General features: G+C 46.4%; 1 protein-coding gene across 26 annotated transcripts in view; it reads right to left on the bottom strand.

Moving 5' to 3' along the window:
• MAGI1 (membrane associated guanylate kinase, WW and PDZ domain containing 1) overlaps positions 1–15,815 on the bottom strand; it is a 352,095-nt gene that overhangs the window by 291,015 nt on the left and 45,265 nt on the right. Inside the window, exon 1 of one of the 26 annotated variants that reach the window (XM_054838033.1) lies at positions 11,811–12,024. The exons of the other annotated variants lie outside the window; for them this stretch is intronic. Coding sequence (XP_054694008.1) covers positions 11,811–11,931 — 121 coding nt within the window. The 5' untranslated portion in view covers positions 11,932–12,024. Of the gene's footprint in view, positions 1–11,810; positions 12,025–15,815 lie in introns of those variants that run through there. 26 annotated transcript variants of the gene reach the window in all.

Below are 15,815 nucleotides of genomic sequence, written 5' to 3'. Positions count from 1 at the left end.
CACCTGCTACGCACGCCCTCTCCTCTCCCCAGAGGTGGGTGCTTTGGTTCACGTTGCCCCCGGTCCCGCAGCATTGCCGAGGACGCTGCCCTGACAAGCTCGTCTTGCAAACGTTCCCTATGCATTCAGGAGCAGTCTCCTGCAGCTTCGGTCAGAGCTATAAATGCCAACCTTCTCCCTTCCCATCAGTCACCAGGGAATCATTTGCATTGCCCGACAAGCTGATTGGGCGTGGGGGGCTTTAACATTTATCACCAGCTCTTCAAAGCAAAGAGCAAACTCTACCCAACCACCCCCACAATGGCCCCTCGGCCATCTCCAGCACATGCAGGTGTAGGTAATAAGGGAGAACAAGTTAAGGCTGAGTTCAATAAGGTATTTAAGCCTATGCTTAGCTCTAGGAACCACAGGTCCTCCCAATTTCATGAGCTATGCCCACAGACAGGCTGGTGCATACCTCTGCACCAAGCAACAGGAGGCTTTGAATTTCGGAATTCACCAAACGCATGTCCAGAGCGATCCTCGCTGGGACAATCTGTACCGTGAGAGCCCTTCAAATACGGACTTCCTCCATTTACATCACATTGTATCAGAAGTTAATGACTCTCAATTACATAAAGTGCTTTTTAAAATCATGGTACAATTAGTTCCAAAAAACACGGAAGTATCAGACAACTTGAATTCTCATTAAGAAGATACAATTATAAACAAGAATCTAGTTATTTGCAACAGATACCAGAGCATAGACTGTTTATAAAAACAATTGTTTGGTTTCTGTAAGGCAGGATCATCTTGTGCTTTTTATTTAAGGAACACAATGGTAAAGAGCACATAACCATTACAGCACGGAAAGCAACTGTGCTTGGAGGGTTACTTTGCCTTTTCAAAGGGAAATCAGGGGCACAATAATGTTTTATTGTTATTCTTTCAAAATACACAAGTGAACAATATATTACTCAAAAACAATTTCTTGTAAACAACTTTAATAGTAAAAGCAAACAATACCTTAAGAAATAATGGGAATTTATATCCTGAAAGATCCAAGTTATTATTTTGGCTTGTTGATGTGAAATAGAACAAACTACTTATTTATTAGAGCTCAAATCATTTAAAAACTATAACAACAATGATCTATAAGTAGAGATCATGGCAAGGAAACAACTGTAACATAAATATCCAGGGTATTAATGCAGCAAAGAATACACACAACTTCTTAGCTACACGGGGAGAGGGTTATAGCATCGCCCTTTCCAGCAGCCACCTAACAACAACCAGGGTAAGAATTTTACTATTTTCAGAGAAGCAAAAAATTGAAGAGGACTTAGGGTTACTTTGGGGGGGTTTGTTGTTTTTTTTAAAGAAAAAAATTACCCAACAGCTTTTCTTGGTAAGACTTGCAGCTTGTAAACTTAATTTCCAAAAATATAAGCTGGAGCCAAAGCTGATACTGGCACCGAGCATGCAGACATGCGCCGCAAGCCGGGCTGACTGATGGGCAACCCTGCCCCGACAGCCAGCAGACCAGGAACTTAATTAGAAATAAACCAAATCAACCCGAGCTCTCAAGATGGCTCCGAAGGATGGGCTCGGGAGAGGGAGCGAACAAAGAGCCGCCGCAGCGAGCGCAGCAGCCGCCCGAGGGGTGCACCTTGAGAAACTCCTTTTAGACTCATTCACTCTTACTCAAGCCTCTTCCTTGCGTCGTAGGGAGAAGAAAAAACCTGCCCTGGGATTCAGTTACGCCGTTCAAGCCCATGCTCAGCGCTCCTTACCTGCCTCCTTCTCTCACTCACTCCGTTTTGGGATCCCCAGCCAGCCAGAGACAGAGGGTGTGATCGCAGGCACTCCTCTGCTTCGTACCTGGGTGTGGGACACTGAGCATGCTCCTGGTTCCTCCCCGGCCAGGTTTCAGGGGGAAGAAGAAAGAAAAAAAAAAAAAAAAAAGCTTCCCTGAAAGCAGATTAGAGATGTCCCAGCAGTGGATGAGCTTTATCCTGGATCCGTTTCAAAGCATTTCAACTCGAAAGGGGATAAAGCAGCGAGCAAATTGCACACAGCCGTAGCCTGTTTCAGCAACTGACTCTAAATCAACCCGTAGAAACAAAAAGTCTATTTGGAGGAAAACACAGGAGGTATGGGTCCCATTTCAGGTGCTGGCAAAACACACTTGCATGTTTGATTGTGCCTCAGTTTCCCATCTATAAGGAGCAGCTGTGAAGCCCTGGCTTAGTCCTTCTTTTGCTTGTCTTGCCCGTAGTGCATTTGGATAACGTACAGCCTTTTACAAGGCATTTTTACAATACCTAAGACAACAGGGCCTTGACCTCTATCAGAGCTGCTAAATAGTGCTTGCATCACTGTAAACCCAGAACTTAGGCAAATAAGGAACAGCTCCCAAGTGACTGTCAAAAAAAGTCTTCTCCAGTATCCAAACAGTGCCGGCAACATAATCAAAGCTGCTGGAGCCGAGACATGAAATCTTATAGGTCGGAAAAGGAAATAAGTGGACAGAAGGATGAAAACAGCAGGCTGCTTTCCTGCAGCTGTAAGCGCACATTTGGTTCAGGGACTGCCACTTTCCCAGAGTCGGAGGTTGCCAGAAATCTTGCACCAGAATCCGATCTAATTTCCATGTAGCTTCCTTATGTTGCCTGCACTCCAGCACGGAAACCCACGCTGGGCTGGACGGCGGCCGCTCTCCCGGTCGGAGGGCTCGCTTTGCCCATTTCACAGCAGGATCGCCACGAAATGTCCATGTCACACCTCAGGTGAAAATCCTCAATCAGCTGACTTCTAATAAACATAGTATTTATGCAAGACGCCGGTGCCAATCTGGCCAGACAGCTGGGACGGGGACCAAGGCTCCGGCGGGTGCCTGCACGGCGGCTGGCATCCCCACCGGCAGGCCAGGGCAGAGCTGGCACGCAGACTTGCACATCCAGCTACAGAAATATCCACTTTTAGCATATCTGCCTTGTAAATGATGCCATTTCCCCACGTCTTACCATCTGCAAATATGCCCTTTTAATTGAGTTGGGACTCTGGGGGGTGTAGAAGCAACCCAGTCACACTGAAGGTAAACAACTGAAGACCAGTGTTACCAGTACCCCAACCTCAGGGCCCCAGGCAGAAGCCATCAGCTTCACCAGGTCTCCCCTGGTGTTCACAACAGCGGCGATAGTCAGGCTCGTTCCTTTTACTCTGAATTTTAGTACACGTTAAACTGCCCAAAGAGCAAATTGGGCCAGAGCACGTTGGCCTGGAGGCTGATGGAGCTGAGCCATGGAGGTGACAGCTGAGCAGAAGCCACACACCTCTCCCAGGGGCAGCAATGGGGATGGAAGATCTGGAGGGACCAGGCAGCCTCAGGCTTCACCACAGAGCAGGGAGGGGTCAACGTCCAGCACTCAAAACCCATGAAACTGAAAGACTTTCAATTGAAATTGGGTCTTTCCTTACAAAGGCCCAGCAAAGTAGCCCAAGAGGACATGCCAGTCTCCACCAGAATGGCTTTGGTCTCCTACTGGTCCATACTGGATGGAAAGGCCAGCCCACCCCATGTGTGTGGACTCAAGACCTCTGCGCTTGGTAAAGCGAGCATCATCCTTCAGAGTACGCCGCTCGCCAGGCCTGAGTTTTCAGACCATTAAGAGTGAAAAAGAGAACAGAGCCAAACTGCTTTTACTGTAAGATACGGTTGAGGCCCCTTCTTTATCAGCTCCTGTTTTCCACGGCTTATAGCTTTCTCAAAAAAACAAAACCGCAGCACAGCTCAGAGCCACCCGAAAGGACAGCCCACGCTGCAATGGTGACACGGCCACCCGGAGCTGGGCATTTGTCACCTGAGCCAGGAAAATGCAAAACTCCCGGGCACCCCGAACGGCAGAGGTGCACAGCGCATCTCCAGGTACCTGCATTTACAGTGCTGGCATCAACAGCTTGGCCAAGAGCAAAATCTGTGTTTTGCCAAAGAAGCTGCTTGCAATTCTCCAGGATTTTGCCTTTAAAAAGTTAATCGTTGTAATGAATAAAGTTTTATCAAGTGCAGCAGAAAATAAACTTTAAAACGTAATTGTATGCGCTTGTACTAGGAGCTTTAAAAAAGCCATGCTGTTCTGCACGCCAGACTGCTGCAACCTACCCAGTTCCAATACACTCAGTTCTGAGCACATACAGCACTGAACTTCTCCTTAACGACTTCAATGCTGCCAAGGCTGATGATTTTCACACATATCTGATGGTTTTCTAAAAAAAAAAAAAAAAAACAAAAAAAAAACCACCAACCAACCAACAAAAAACCAACAAAAAACCCCCACAACCCTCCAACCCACCCCCCCCCCCCAAAAAAACCCAAAAAAACCCCACCAAAAAACCCCCAAACCCTCAGGTCCTAGAGTCACAGTAGAAATATGCACTTTTATTAAGTAAAAGGCTTTTAGATCATAATTTTTGCCTAGGGAACAAAAAAATTGAACCTTTACATTACAAAACTGGAAAAATCCTAGAGCTAAAAGACCCTTCAAAGTTACCATTGCCTTAAATCTTAGGAGGAAGGGGCACTAAAGCTAAATGGTTTTGTTTTTTGGGTTTTTTTTTTTTGGAGCTCATCTCACAACTCACATGAACATTTAGTTGTGTTTTTTTTCTTCCCAGAAATTTATGCTGTGAGTAATTCTAAGCAGTGAATAAATTCAAGGAAATTATGAGCTCTCTGCCATTACTTCAATAATATGAAACAAGGTGACATGCACAGAATAAATTCCCAATTATTCCTTTAGTTCTTCCTGTCACTACAAAGTGCTCTGTCTTTAAAATAATAATATAAAAAATTAAACACAATCTGGAGAGCTGTAAGTGCACAGACGAAAGGATCCTTGTTCCACTGTAAGATCTTCCTCCCCAAACCTTAACATTTCTATCGGGTTTCCATGCCCCATCCCCCAGTTTTTGAGGAGAAACTCCCACTGAAAGCCAACACAACATTGCCTGCCAGTTCCTGCCAACTCTGAGCCACCTCAGGAACTGAAACACTTCTAAATTTAAGAAATCGTAATAAAAAATGAACCCCTGCACCCCTCTACCAGATGCATTTAGCTGCTACGCCCCAGCAGGTCCCTCCAGACCGGCTCGTGCTGGGACAGCGCAGCCCCGACCCATCAGCCTTGCTGCTGAGGATGCAGCCCTGCAACACGCTCTGACGGCCGGGGGCCATCCCGGGGCACCGGGGACGACGTGGAGGATCGCAGGGTGGCTGCGGGCAGGAAAGGACCAAAGCTCCTCCATCATCTCCTCATCCACATTCAAGCCACCTCCAACTCTGCAGGAGAGTCTTGGAGAGGCGGTTTGGAAACCTACTCCTCCTCCTCCTCCTCGCGGCGACAGGACCGCCAAGCTGCCCGCTACGGGAATTTGCTGCTCCTCCAGCAGCAGCCGGATTCTTCTCACAGCAGAAGGTGGCTCCAAGCGCTCTGTGTCCTCATGTCAACTCTTCACCCTGTCTCATTAAGACATTCCTCCCCGCTGCCCCCTCCTTGCTGTTAACCTCCTCAAGCACTAATGGGCTCCTTTGCAAATCCACTGCACGTTCGGTAGAGCTCAGCAGGCTTGAAACGCTAATATTCTCATACATATACAAAAAAGCAACTTTTATTCTAAATAGAAGTGGCAGCTTCTAATTTAAGATTATATCATTTGACTGCTAGGCACAACAAAAACTACCTATTTCCATGTAGGCAAAGTCTGTTATAATGCCTTCCCAATGTGCAATTTCAAATAAAGATGACCAACTTCTGCGTTACATGGACAGTGCATGCGTTCCCTTTGCTGCTAACCTCTTCTGCTGAGGCTTACTCCCCAGCAACCCATTTGTATTTTTTATGGATGAAATTCCACTAATGCCATCAACCAGTCACCGAGAGCAAGAATTGCATGAAATTATTTCATCCACAGTCAGACTGCCGGTGGGGGCAGAGGCAAGGGAGCAGGCGGAGGGGAGGCAGCCAGGGACCAGGATCCCACACGATCCTAAACACATACAGGGCTTCTCATCTGCTTTTTTAAAAATGCTTACAATCTTCTTTATACATCTATTTATATATGCATATACGTATGCACACATATACACACACCCGTATAAAATGCAGATTTAAATCACGCACACTGTTGCTGCAGTGAATAGTTAGTGTCCTGTGTGCACATCACCAACAGACCGAGGAAAGCTCTGACAGCCCCACGCGCTTGGATGCAGCCAGTGGGCTCCCGCAAGCCCCCGGGGACACTGCTGGTCCGCTCCCCAGGCAGGATCGGGACCAGCTGCATCCCTCATCGCAGCTTTTCCGTGCTGAAACGCAGGAAATGCATTTGAAAGCTGGAGAGGGACAAGCTGGGTTTACATTGGCATGTAGTGATAGGATGAGGGGTAATAGTTTTAAATTGAAAGAGGGAAGATTTAGATTGGATGTTAGGAAGAAATTCTTCCCTGTGAGGATGGTGAGGCCCTGGCACAGGTTGCCCAGAGAAGCTGTGGATGCCCCATCCCTGGAAGTGTTCCAGGCCAGGTTGGATGGGGCTTTGGGCAACCTGGGCTAGTGGAAGGGTGTCCCTGCCCATGGCAGGGGGTTGGAACTGGATGGGCTTTGAGGTCCCTTCCAACCCAAACCATTCTGTGATTCTATGAAATCGAAGCTTTCCACTTCCAGGCATTGGACCCCAGTCTGAACCAGGCACAACCTCACTCAGCATGAAACATCCCCACCGCATGGATCCGGAGTACAATGCACACAGCTTTATCCGCTTTATTTTTCAACCTGCTGAATTGCTGGAATATGTTTAGCTGTTATACATGGACCCCAGATCCATAATCCCGCCCTCAGCAGCTGTTACATTTGTTGTGGTATTTACAGCAGACGTTACAGCTCCGTAAGAAGGTAAAACAATTGAGACTCCCAAAATTGGTGCTGGGGGAGGCGAAGCAGAGCCCAGCCCCAGCACCCAGCTCCAGCCTGGCTCAGACAGTTGGCTGTGGCTGCAGCACCAACACACGCAGTAAAGAGCCACGTGGCAGCGTACAGCAGCTTAAGGAAATTTCAAGTGTTATCATAGTGTCATTAAAAAGCTGTCAGCTTGCTGCGAGTCAAGCAGCAGAGGCTGAAATTCAGTGTTTAAAGGATGATTAAATATAAGTGACTTAAATTATACATTCCGGTCGCTGGAACTGAGACCATTTAAAACACGCCATCTATTCCCCGTTTCCTCTGACACTGACTGCTATCCACTAAAAGATGAGCTTTTTTTACAGACACTCAAGTACCAAACTAGAGATTTATAAACTAGAGGAAATTAAAAGGTTTTGCACTACAAATAGGGTAAAAATTTACATTCTGTGGGCCACCTGAGAACATTTTAAGAGTTAAAATGGACATTTTATACCTGAAAACCTGCCTGCTCTCTATCAAGGCTGCTGAGGCATAAGAAGCTTGGAGCTATTTTACAGTGGATTCACAGTCAAACATTTGCTGAGCTGGTGGCTGACCTGAGACAGCTTCGGACCCGTTGTTAATTCTCCCACATAAAGCTCTGTAAGCCGAAGCTCTATTAAGCTGACACAAATAAATTGCCTGTTTCTCCTTGATAAATATATGGAGCGACTTGCAAGACGTTACCTTTCAGATTTCAAAGATAAGGAGCTGTACGATTTTCTTGGCTAGCAACAATGGCACTTTACCAGGAGCAAGAAGGGGAAGCACGAGGGATTGCCCAAGGCCACAAGAACTGGGGGAGCCCCTTCCCCATCCACCCAGAGCACCCACAACCCCTCCCAGAGGTTGGTTTGGTCAACCCCCATTCCTGATAGACCAGCAGCTCCTTCCAACTGGGGCCACGCTGTGGCCTTGGGTCAGATACCCCAACCTAGAGCGTCTGGGTATTTGCCTTTGCTTCGGACAGAAATTGTGCTGGTGGTGTGAGCAGCAGACACCAAGCCTGTAAGCTTCAAAGCAAACCCTTTGAGACCATTTAGCCTCCTAAAATGGCTCGCGAGGAAGAGTTTTGCTCTTATTTTAGTCTACAGAACCAGGAGAAATCCATGAAGAGTCAGTGGGATTCTCCAGCTGAGAACAAGCTCTTACCCAGCATTTCTAACCCACAGAGCTCAAAGCGCTCTGCAAGAGTCACTGACCCCTTTGCTTTAGTAGGGAAACTGAGGCACAAGTCAGTCTCTCTTGGGCAGTCCTGGGGCAAGCCAGTTGCGATGGCCGTCCCTTGCACTGGGCTGCCAGCCACCAAGGTCGCGGTCCTTTCCTTATGCCGTGTGCCACTGGGCAGAGACGTGTAGCATTTGAACAACTTCTGCTCACCTTCGGGCTGAAACGCTGAGCACCTGCGAGCTTCTTGGGCTTTAGCTATCTCAAGAGACAACTGATATAAAAAAAGGCGTCAGGACTGGTTGCTTTAGTGATCTGGACATGCAAAGCTTTGATGCATCGCAAAACATTATCCCGGACCAAAAATAAACCTAGCAAGTGATGGTGGAAGTGCTTCAACAGCCAGGGGTGATGGCTGGAGCCGTGGCAGGGGAGCTAGGCCTGGATGTTACAGCTTCATCTCCATTTTACATACCAAAAAACCTGAGGCATGGCAAAGAAAACCAACTTGCTGCTGTGCTGAGACAGTGAGAGCAAAGCCCCTCAAAATCTTTACTGCACGTCTCATGCAGGACGCCCGACTGTCCACCCCACTGACAAGTGCATGTGAAGGGATTAACGCCTGCCAGTACGCCAGCAGAAGATGGAACTGTGCACGGGCATCCCAGTCACTTCAAAAAAGGCCCTTATAACATGATTTGCCCCCCCTTCCCTGAAATTTGCAAGCCAGAAAAAGCAGTATCGATCTCACTGTCTGGCAGAAGTAAGATAGAGACTAATTAAGCACAGAGATCTCAGGGAAGGAGTCTCCAAGGAATCTTTTCATTTGAACAAGGACCCTTACAAAATGCCAGGAGGAGGAGAGAAGAAAAAAGAAAAAAAAAGAAAAAGAAAAAAGCCTAATTCTGGATGTTCACTGTCAGCTCGCTTTTCCCTGCGTTCACAGGAGCGCAGAGCATCGTAGACTCAAAACAGAAGAGGCTCTGAGAGCTCAGAGGGGAGCTGTGACTGCGAGCGTAAGACAGAGGGAGACGAGAGGCAATGCAAACAGCAGCAAACATAAACAGTGACTCATGACACACAACAAATAAACAGCGTTGTAACAGTTTTTGCAATTATAATTTAAACCAAAATAAACAAGACTGACAGTCCAGCACAAGGAAAGGGAAGATGACAGTGATGGGAGGGGGGTGTGGGGACTCTGTCGCATTCACATCTGTTGCTCTCCTAACATCCCGAATGAGCGGCTCCAGAAAGAAACAGAGGGAAGTTAAAAAATGTACGGGACAGCAGCAATTCCTTGTGATCTACATCTGTGCTTGAAGTTTTCATGACTGCACTGAGAGCAGAATTTATATCCCAAAGCCATGTAACAGCCTACAACACTGCTACTGGTTTTGACCCCCGGCCCCTGAAAGCACCTCTAGCAACAGAAATAAAAAGTTCAGCTTGGTGGGTTAATGAGTAAAATAGGCTTCAAGTGGTGGGCGGATGGACAGAAGGTAACGGGGGGGGGGGGGGGGGGGGAAATCACACCATCCGTGCGAGGCACTGGTTTAACTGTTCTGCAAATCTTCCAGTGAAGCAGATTCAAAATTTCTTTTGCTATTGCTTCATTACCCTCCTAGTGAGAAACTCTCCCCCAATATGCACCTTGAATTTTTTTTTTTTCAGGCAAATAAAGGTATTTTCCCCCAGTGGGTACTAAAAGCTCATCATCATCCTTTTTACAGAAATCTTTTATGCATCAGAAAAATGTATTGCCTGCACTCAGGCATGTATTTCCAAATACAATTCCTTCAGCTTTCCTTCTCCGGCCTCATTTGCCGAGCCTCCCATCTGTGCGGTTCATCTCCAGACTTGCAAGTGTGACCGTTTCCCTCCTGTCTCGCACTGCCCAGCACCCAGCACTGCAGCGGGAAGCAATTATCAGCCTTGTCTTACGCACAAAGACATTACATTCCCTGTACTGATGACTCAGAGAGAGATTTGACTCCTTTTCTCATACCTCAGGATGCTGTCGACTTGTTTGGGCTGGTCATCCACAACAGCCCCCATCACCACGTACCACCCTACTTGCTGCTCCTCCTCTTGCATTCGGTCATTCAGCTCCTGCTCCCTCCAGAGCCACCACCGCACCCTCCTCTCCCCTATACTTCATCATGCTGGTGCCCGCTCGGTTTTGCTGTTCAGCAAGAGGATCTGAAATTCTGCTCCTAAGCCTCAGTCACATCAGCAGCCCCTCTCGTGCACTCACAGGTTATCCCATTAAAGAAGGAAGGTGGACAGATTTGCCTATTTTTTTTTCCTTTTTAAGTTAGCTTTTCTTTTAGACCCCATTGTCTTCCTCCTCTCTGCTGTTCACAAATTACTCTGGAACTTTTTCGAGGAATCAGGGTCAGATTCTCTGATCCTTCATTTTTTGGGTTTTCCCTTTGCCTCCCACTGCAGGTCTGGAGCGGGCTTTGCTCTGCTCCTCTTCCCTCCCCACCACACCCCTGGGGAACATGGACAGCAATCACCAATGGCTCAGAGCTTGCTGAGACCATGTTTTCCTCAAGCCATCTAGAATAATTTCACCAAGCCCAGCTGACATCAGTATTGGATAATCTCTTCCTTCTCTATTCGCACTCCCTTACCCCCCTATTTGAAAAAGTTACACGCCTGGGTATGTAATCAGCATTACAGTTTTTAAGGACTAAAGCAGAGGAAGCACAGAGCACGTCTGCCTCTTGCGACCCCTCATCTCTCCAGCCTTGCTCTGCTCCTCGATGGCCTTTCTCACAAATTCCACTTTTTTGCAATAACTTCACCCAATTTGGAAGCCTTCAAATAAATAGTTTTTCCACTAGAGGGCACAAAGACAATTTCTCCTAAATGGAAACTGATGTTAGAAGGATTAATAAAATAATTACTAGCATCTCACCAAAGGCATCTCAAACTCCAAGAAACGAACACTCAATAAATTGAGATGTAGTTCCAACTCCCCAGGTACTACGATATCAAATATCTCTAACATGTAGAGATTGAAAACCTAGAAATCCAGAAGTGGCACTACTCTAACAAGATCTCCTATACAACACTAAGCACTTTATCCAGTGATTTCTGCGCTGCCCACAACTTCTCATTAGGCACAGACCACAGTATTGACGTAGCACTGGAGACAGAAAAATCCATCCTAGTATTTTCTAAGTTGAACTTATCCAAATTCAGCTTCAAGCTGCTGAACTTTTTTAGACTTTTGTTTCCTAGATCAAAAGAAGTTCTCTACCAGCAAAGATCATCTGTTTGCAGATACTTTTAGATCATGGTAAGTCACCTCCTGACCCGTCTTGGGTAAACTAAAGAGATTTTAGCCTTTAAGGCTCTTCTATACAAGCCAGCTTTTCCAGCTTTAAAGCTTGTCTTGTAAACTTCTTACAGGTTAAATCTATAACCATGATGCCTTAACCAGTTCCTCACCAAGGAGCGGTGCTGGTCTGTAAGAAATGTATAAACTCTACGAGAAAGCAATTAAGTCAAACATCCGGTTACACAAACCCAACGAGCAGTACGATAGCAATAAGTTCAGAGCATTATGTACCTTGAGAGCACCGTAGCCCTCAGGGTCCATCAGCCTCCTCAGCCCCACCAACAGCTTCAGGTACAGCAAACCTTGCTTGAACCTACCTTGCCGACTTCTGCAATCCTGACAACCCGCTCTTTCGTGGCCCAAGCCGAGGAGATGTGCAAGCGCTTGGTAGCCCACCCGTGTGCGGGTGCCTACACGCACACCCACGCTCCCCTCCATGACCGGCTGTCCTTCGACACACACTCACTCCTCCAGTGAGGTTTGCTTTCTGCCTACCGCTGCCTGTGGATTTCCACTTACTGGAAGGCTTGGCTTGAACGGAGCCAGCCCAGAGACTTTTGCTAATGGGAGAAGAGAGACAATAGCGATACGCAGGTGCTTCCTCCCATTTAAAGTGTTTACTTGTGCAGCTTAACACAGTGACGCTATTGTGAATTAGATTTGCATGCTGGTTTACAGAGTTCAAAAGGTAGCACGTAACAAAAGGAACCCCAAAATACTGCTTATTAAATGAAATGCTACAGATTAAGTATTTTTTTTCTTTCCTTTTAAACCCTGCTTCCTTTCCCCATGCCAAGTAAGAGGGTTTTTCCAACCGTACAATAAAAGCGGTTTCCAATGGGAAATGATACATACTATATAAAAACAAAACAAAAAACCTTAACACAAAAGCAAAGAATTTATCAGTATATCTCCACTGCCTATGCGGCAGGCTCCTCATGGCATGGAAAGGACAATTCTGGCAGCGACTAGTGAAGGCTGAACTCGAGATCGTTATAACGGCACATGCTCCGAGAAAAATCAAAAAGATCAAGGGAGAAGGTAAAGTATTGCTAGGCCAGAACACAGAGTTAAGGAAAACTTCAGTCCAAGAGAGGAACACAGGCGTATTTGTTTTCTGAGATAAAGCAAGTAATTCAGCTGTATTCCACAGTAAACCATTTGGCTTAGGACAGAAATGGGGGGGGAGGAAATCATCTGATTCTAATTTTGTTGTCCTAAGCTTACATTACATGAATCAAGATGTTTACTAGAGGTGCCAGGCACTCAAATCTATGGTTGGAACTTGTACACTGGAAATATTAGATGTGCTGAACATCTTGCAGTTCCCTCTACAGCCAGTGAAGGCTCAAAGATACTCAGCGTTTAACAGTAGTAGTAGTAGTAATAATGATAATAATTTATTATTATAAACAACAAATGTCAAGACACTTTTCCTGGTATCTAATAAACTCAGAAATCTAACTTTATAGACAGTGATTCGTGAAAATCTCAGTCCTTCCATAGCACCACCTTTTTACTGTTCGAGAAGTTTCAAATGAATTATCCTCTTATTCAAGATCCCTCAACTTAAGACTGCACCTCACTTTCATGTGAACGGCCAGATGTGCTGAAACCAACAGCGCACACATTCTCATTCAACTCCATTCTTTTAATGTCAAAACAAACAGAATTGAGCCCTTTCATTCGAGTGCTGTATTATTTTGCCCGCTCTCCCCAGTCATCGCTATTTTAGATGTGTTTCCATCGATTTTCCTTCTTGGTAGGAACAGACTGAATGGGATTTGGCACTTTGCTCTCTGTTATCATTTTCTGTGATATCTGGTGGGATGATTGCTTGGAGAATGTCAGATCCAGGCTCCTTCCATTCTCTATCATCAGTGAAACTAGAAATGGCAATTAAAATCCTTCTCTCCATTGCTCCTGTCACAGACATGTGCTAGAAAGTAAGTGGCAAGTGCTGCTTTCATTGATGCAAGTGACAGAGTAATGCAATGGCTTAAAATTAGCAGGTTAATAATTTTAGAGTTGCTTTCGTGCAGCTCAGCAATCCTGCGTCCAGCTTACTGGACTTCTCCTTGAGGTAACATAAGAACACAGGCAGATGTGTGCCTAAAAACAGCTGCAGCAACTCACAAACCCAAGTGGTGACTAACAGTTTGGACCAAACCCGTTTTACCTGGGCTGAAACAGTCTGTCAGCACTCTCAGCTCCCCCCGCCCCCACTTCTCATTTAAAACAGCCCTAGCAAACAGCAGATGGGTTTCACAACCTCTTAAACCACCGTGTCCATTCTGCAAACAAATCTTTGGCAAACAAAGGCTAAATGAGCATCTACAGTCTTCTCTAAGTTACCTACAAAAGTGAAGATGGGGCATTGTTCTCAGGTATGAGCTCAAATCCAGGGTAACTGCCAGGCAGTCTCTGCCCCAAATTGCTCGGCATCACCAGTGCAACCCATCCCTAACTGCTCCACCACCCCTTCCAGCAGCCCTACAGAGCGGCACCAGGGACCTTGCAAGGTGGCAGAGAGGAAGACAGCAGTCCTGTGTCTCTTTTATTGCTGGTTTTAGTCTTTAGTCTTGCTAGGCACAAGCAACCCATGTGTTTTATTTTTATGGCTTTCATCCTACTGCTGCTTGCAGTTCCTGAAGGGACATAAGATGCCATTGCTTTAGAGAAGATCCAACTGAAAAACAATTTAATGCACATTCACTGAAAGAGAGCATTAGAAAGTAAACAGGTGAAAGTAACTTCATTTACCAGCGGTGGCTTATGGATGCTCAGAAACACTGAGATTTATTACACACTGCCTTGGGCAGGTGGGGGGACAGCGAGAGGAGAGAAGAATTTCTGGCTGTAAAATGTCTTAAATGCCAAAACCCAAATGAGTCTTTACAAGATCTGTTACTTGTACTTGCTCCAAAGCTGCGAGAAGAGGGGTGGCCAGGGGCCCAAGCCATTGCTGAGGACCCCCAACATCCTCCAGGCAATGCAAGTCCAGGGCTTGGTCCCACCAGGGCAGGAGGGCTGCAGGAATGCTGCCCCCTCCCAGTGCCGCTGCTGGGCACCTTGTGCTGGTGCACCAAGCCCTGCATGGTCCCATGGGATGATGGTATTAAGTGGGACAAATTGGGAAGAACAGTGGTAAAAGCTTTTCCAAAGCTCTTAGCGTGACAGAAGAGGACAAGTCCTGCCTTACAAATAACAACTATAAGAAAACACTTCTGGGGGGAAACGCACTTCTGCAAAATCCTGAACTCTTTTTTTTTTTTTTTTTTTTGTTTAAAATGACTGAGAACAGAAGTAACGATTCATCCCCGAAGGACTGCAGCCTGAAGGATCTGAATCCTGCAAGCAGCAACGCACAGAAGTTGGAAGCGAACACAACTGGAGTTGGCAAGAAGAACAAATTAAAGGTTTTCATTGTGGCAAATGAGGCTTTCAAACAGACCAGCAGTAACACGATGTTCAAAACTTTGTTGCGTTACTTTTATGATTCCTCCCAGCAGCATGCAACAAAACATATCTGAGCTGTAATCAATTTCTTACAGCCTTATATAAACATTATAGGAATTTTGTCCTCTGTAATACTTCTTGCTCTCAAGGCTGCAATAAATAAGTCAGTTACAACCCCGCTGCCGCTTTGTCTCCTATCTTCCCGTCTCAAGTCACTGCTTTTATTTCTTTTAAGCTACCAGTGTAACCACTTTCAGCTTCAACAAACACTTTAAATGTAACCTGTAGCTAAACTCTAGGCAGAATGAAGCATTTTACATTCACAGGGGAGGAGTGGAACGGAAAAGCTCTTTTCCACTGTTAACACCACCCTTCTTCCATTTACAATCTCTCTCCAGTACCGAGGAAGGGAATTCTGATAGCCAATCTCTCAACCAACAACTGAAAGAGAATTGGACCTGGAAAGTCCAGGTGACAATAGCAACTATGATCACGTTTTCAAAAGTTGCGCAGCAGGCACCCTGGCCACGGACACACCGAGCGATGAGGATGTAGCACTGCCCTCACATGTAGTCGGCAAGCCATCTTCTCCAGCATCGCCCCACTGCTCAAGGACAGTGTTGTGGTTGCAACTTACAGGGACAGGAGAGGACCAGGATACTCAGCTCCAGGAGTGGCATGTGCCATTGAATATCCATCTCTTGAAGGCAGAGACCTTCTGGTAGATGAATTACTCCCCTCCAGCGCTGCACTTCAGCCTCTCCTCGGGCCCTGCCCAAAGCACCTCACGCAGCAGATCCAGGCATAACTATCATGCTGGTCCCAAGCTGCAGGGACATCTGAGAGGGGAATTGCCTGGGCAC

This window comes from Grus americana, chromosome 11 (genome assembly GCF_028858705.1).
Source record: "Grus americana isolate bGruAme1 chromosome 11, bGruAme1.mat, whole genome shotgun sequence".
NCBI lineage: Eukaryota > Metazoa > Chordata > Aves > Gruiformes > Gruidae > Grus > Grus americana.
This window is presented reverse-complemented; position numbering and strand designations above follow the sequence as displayed.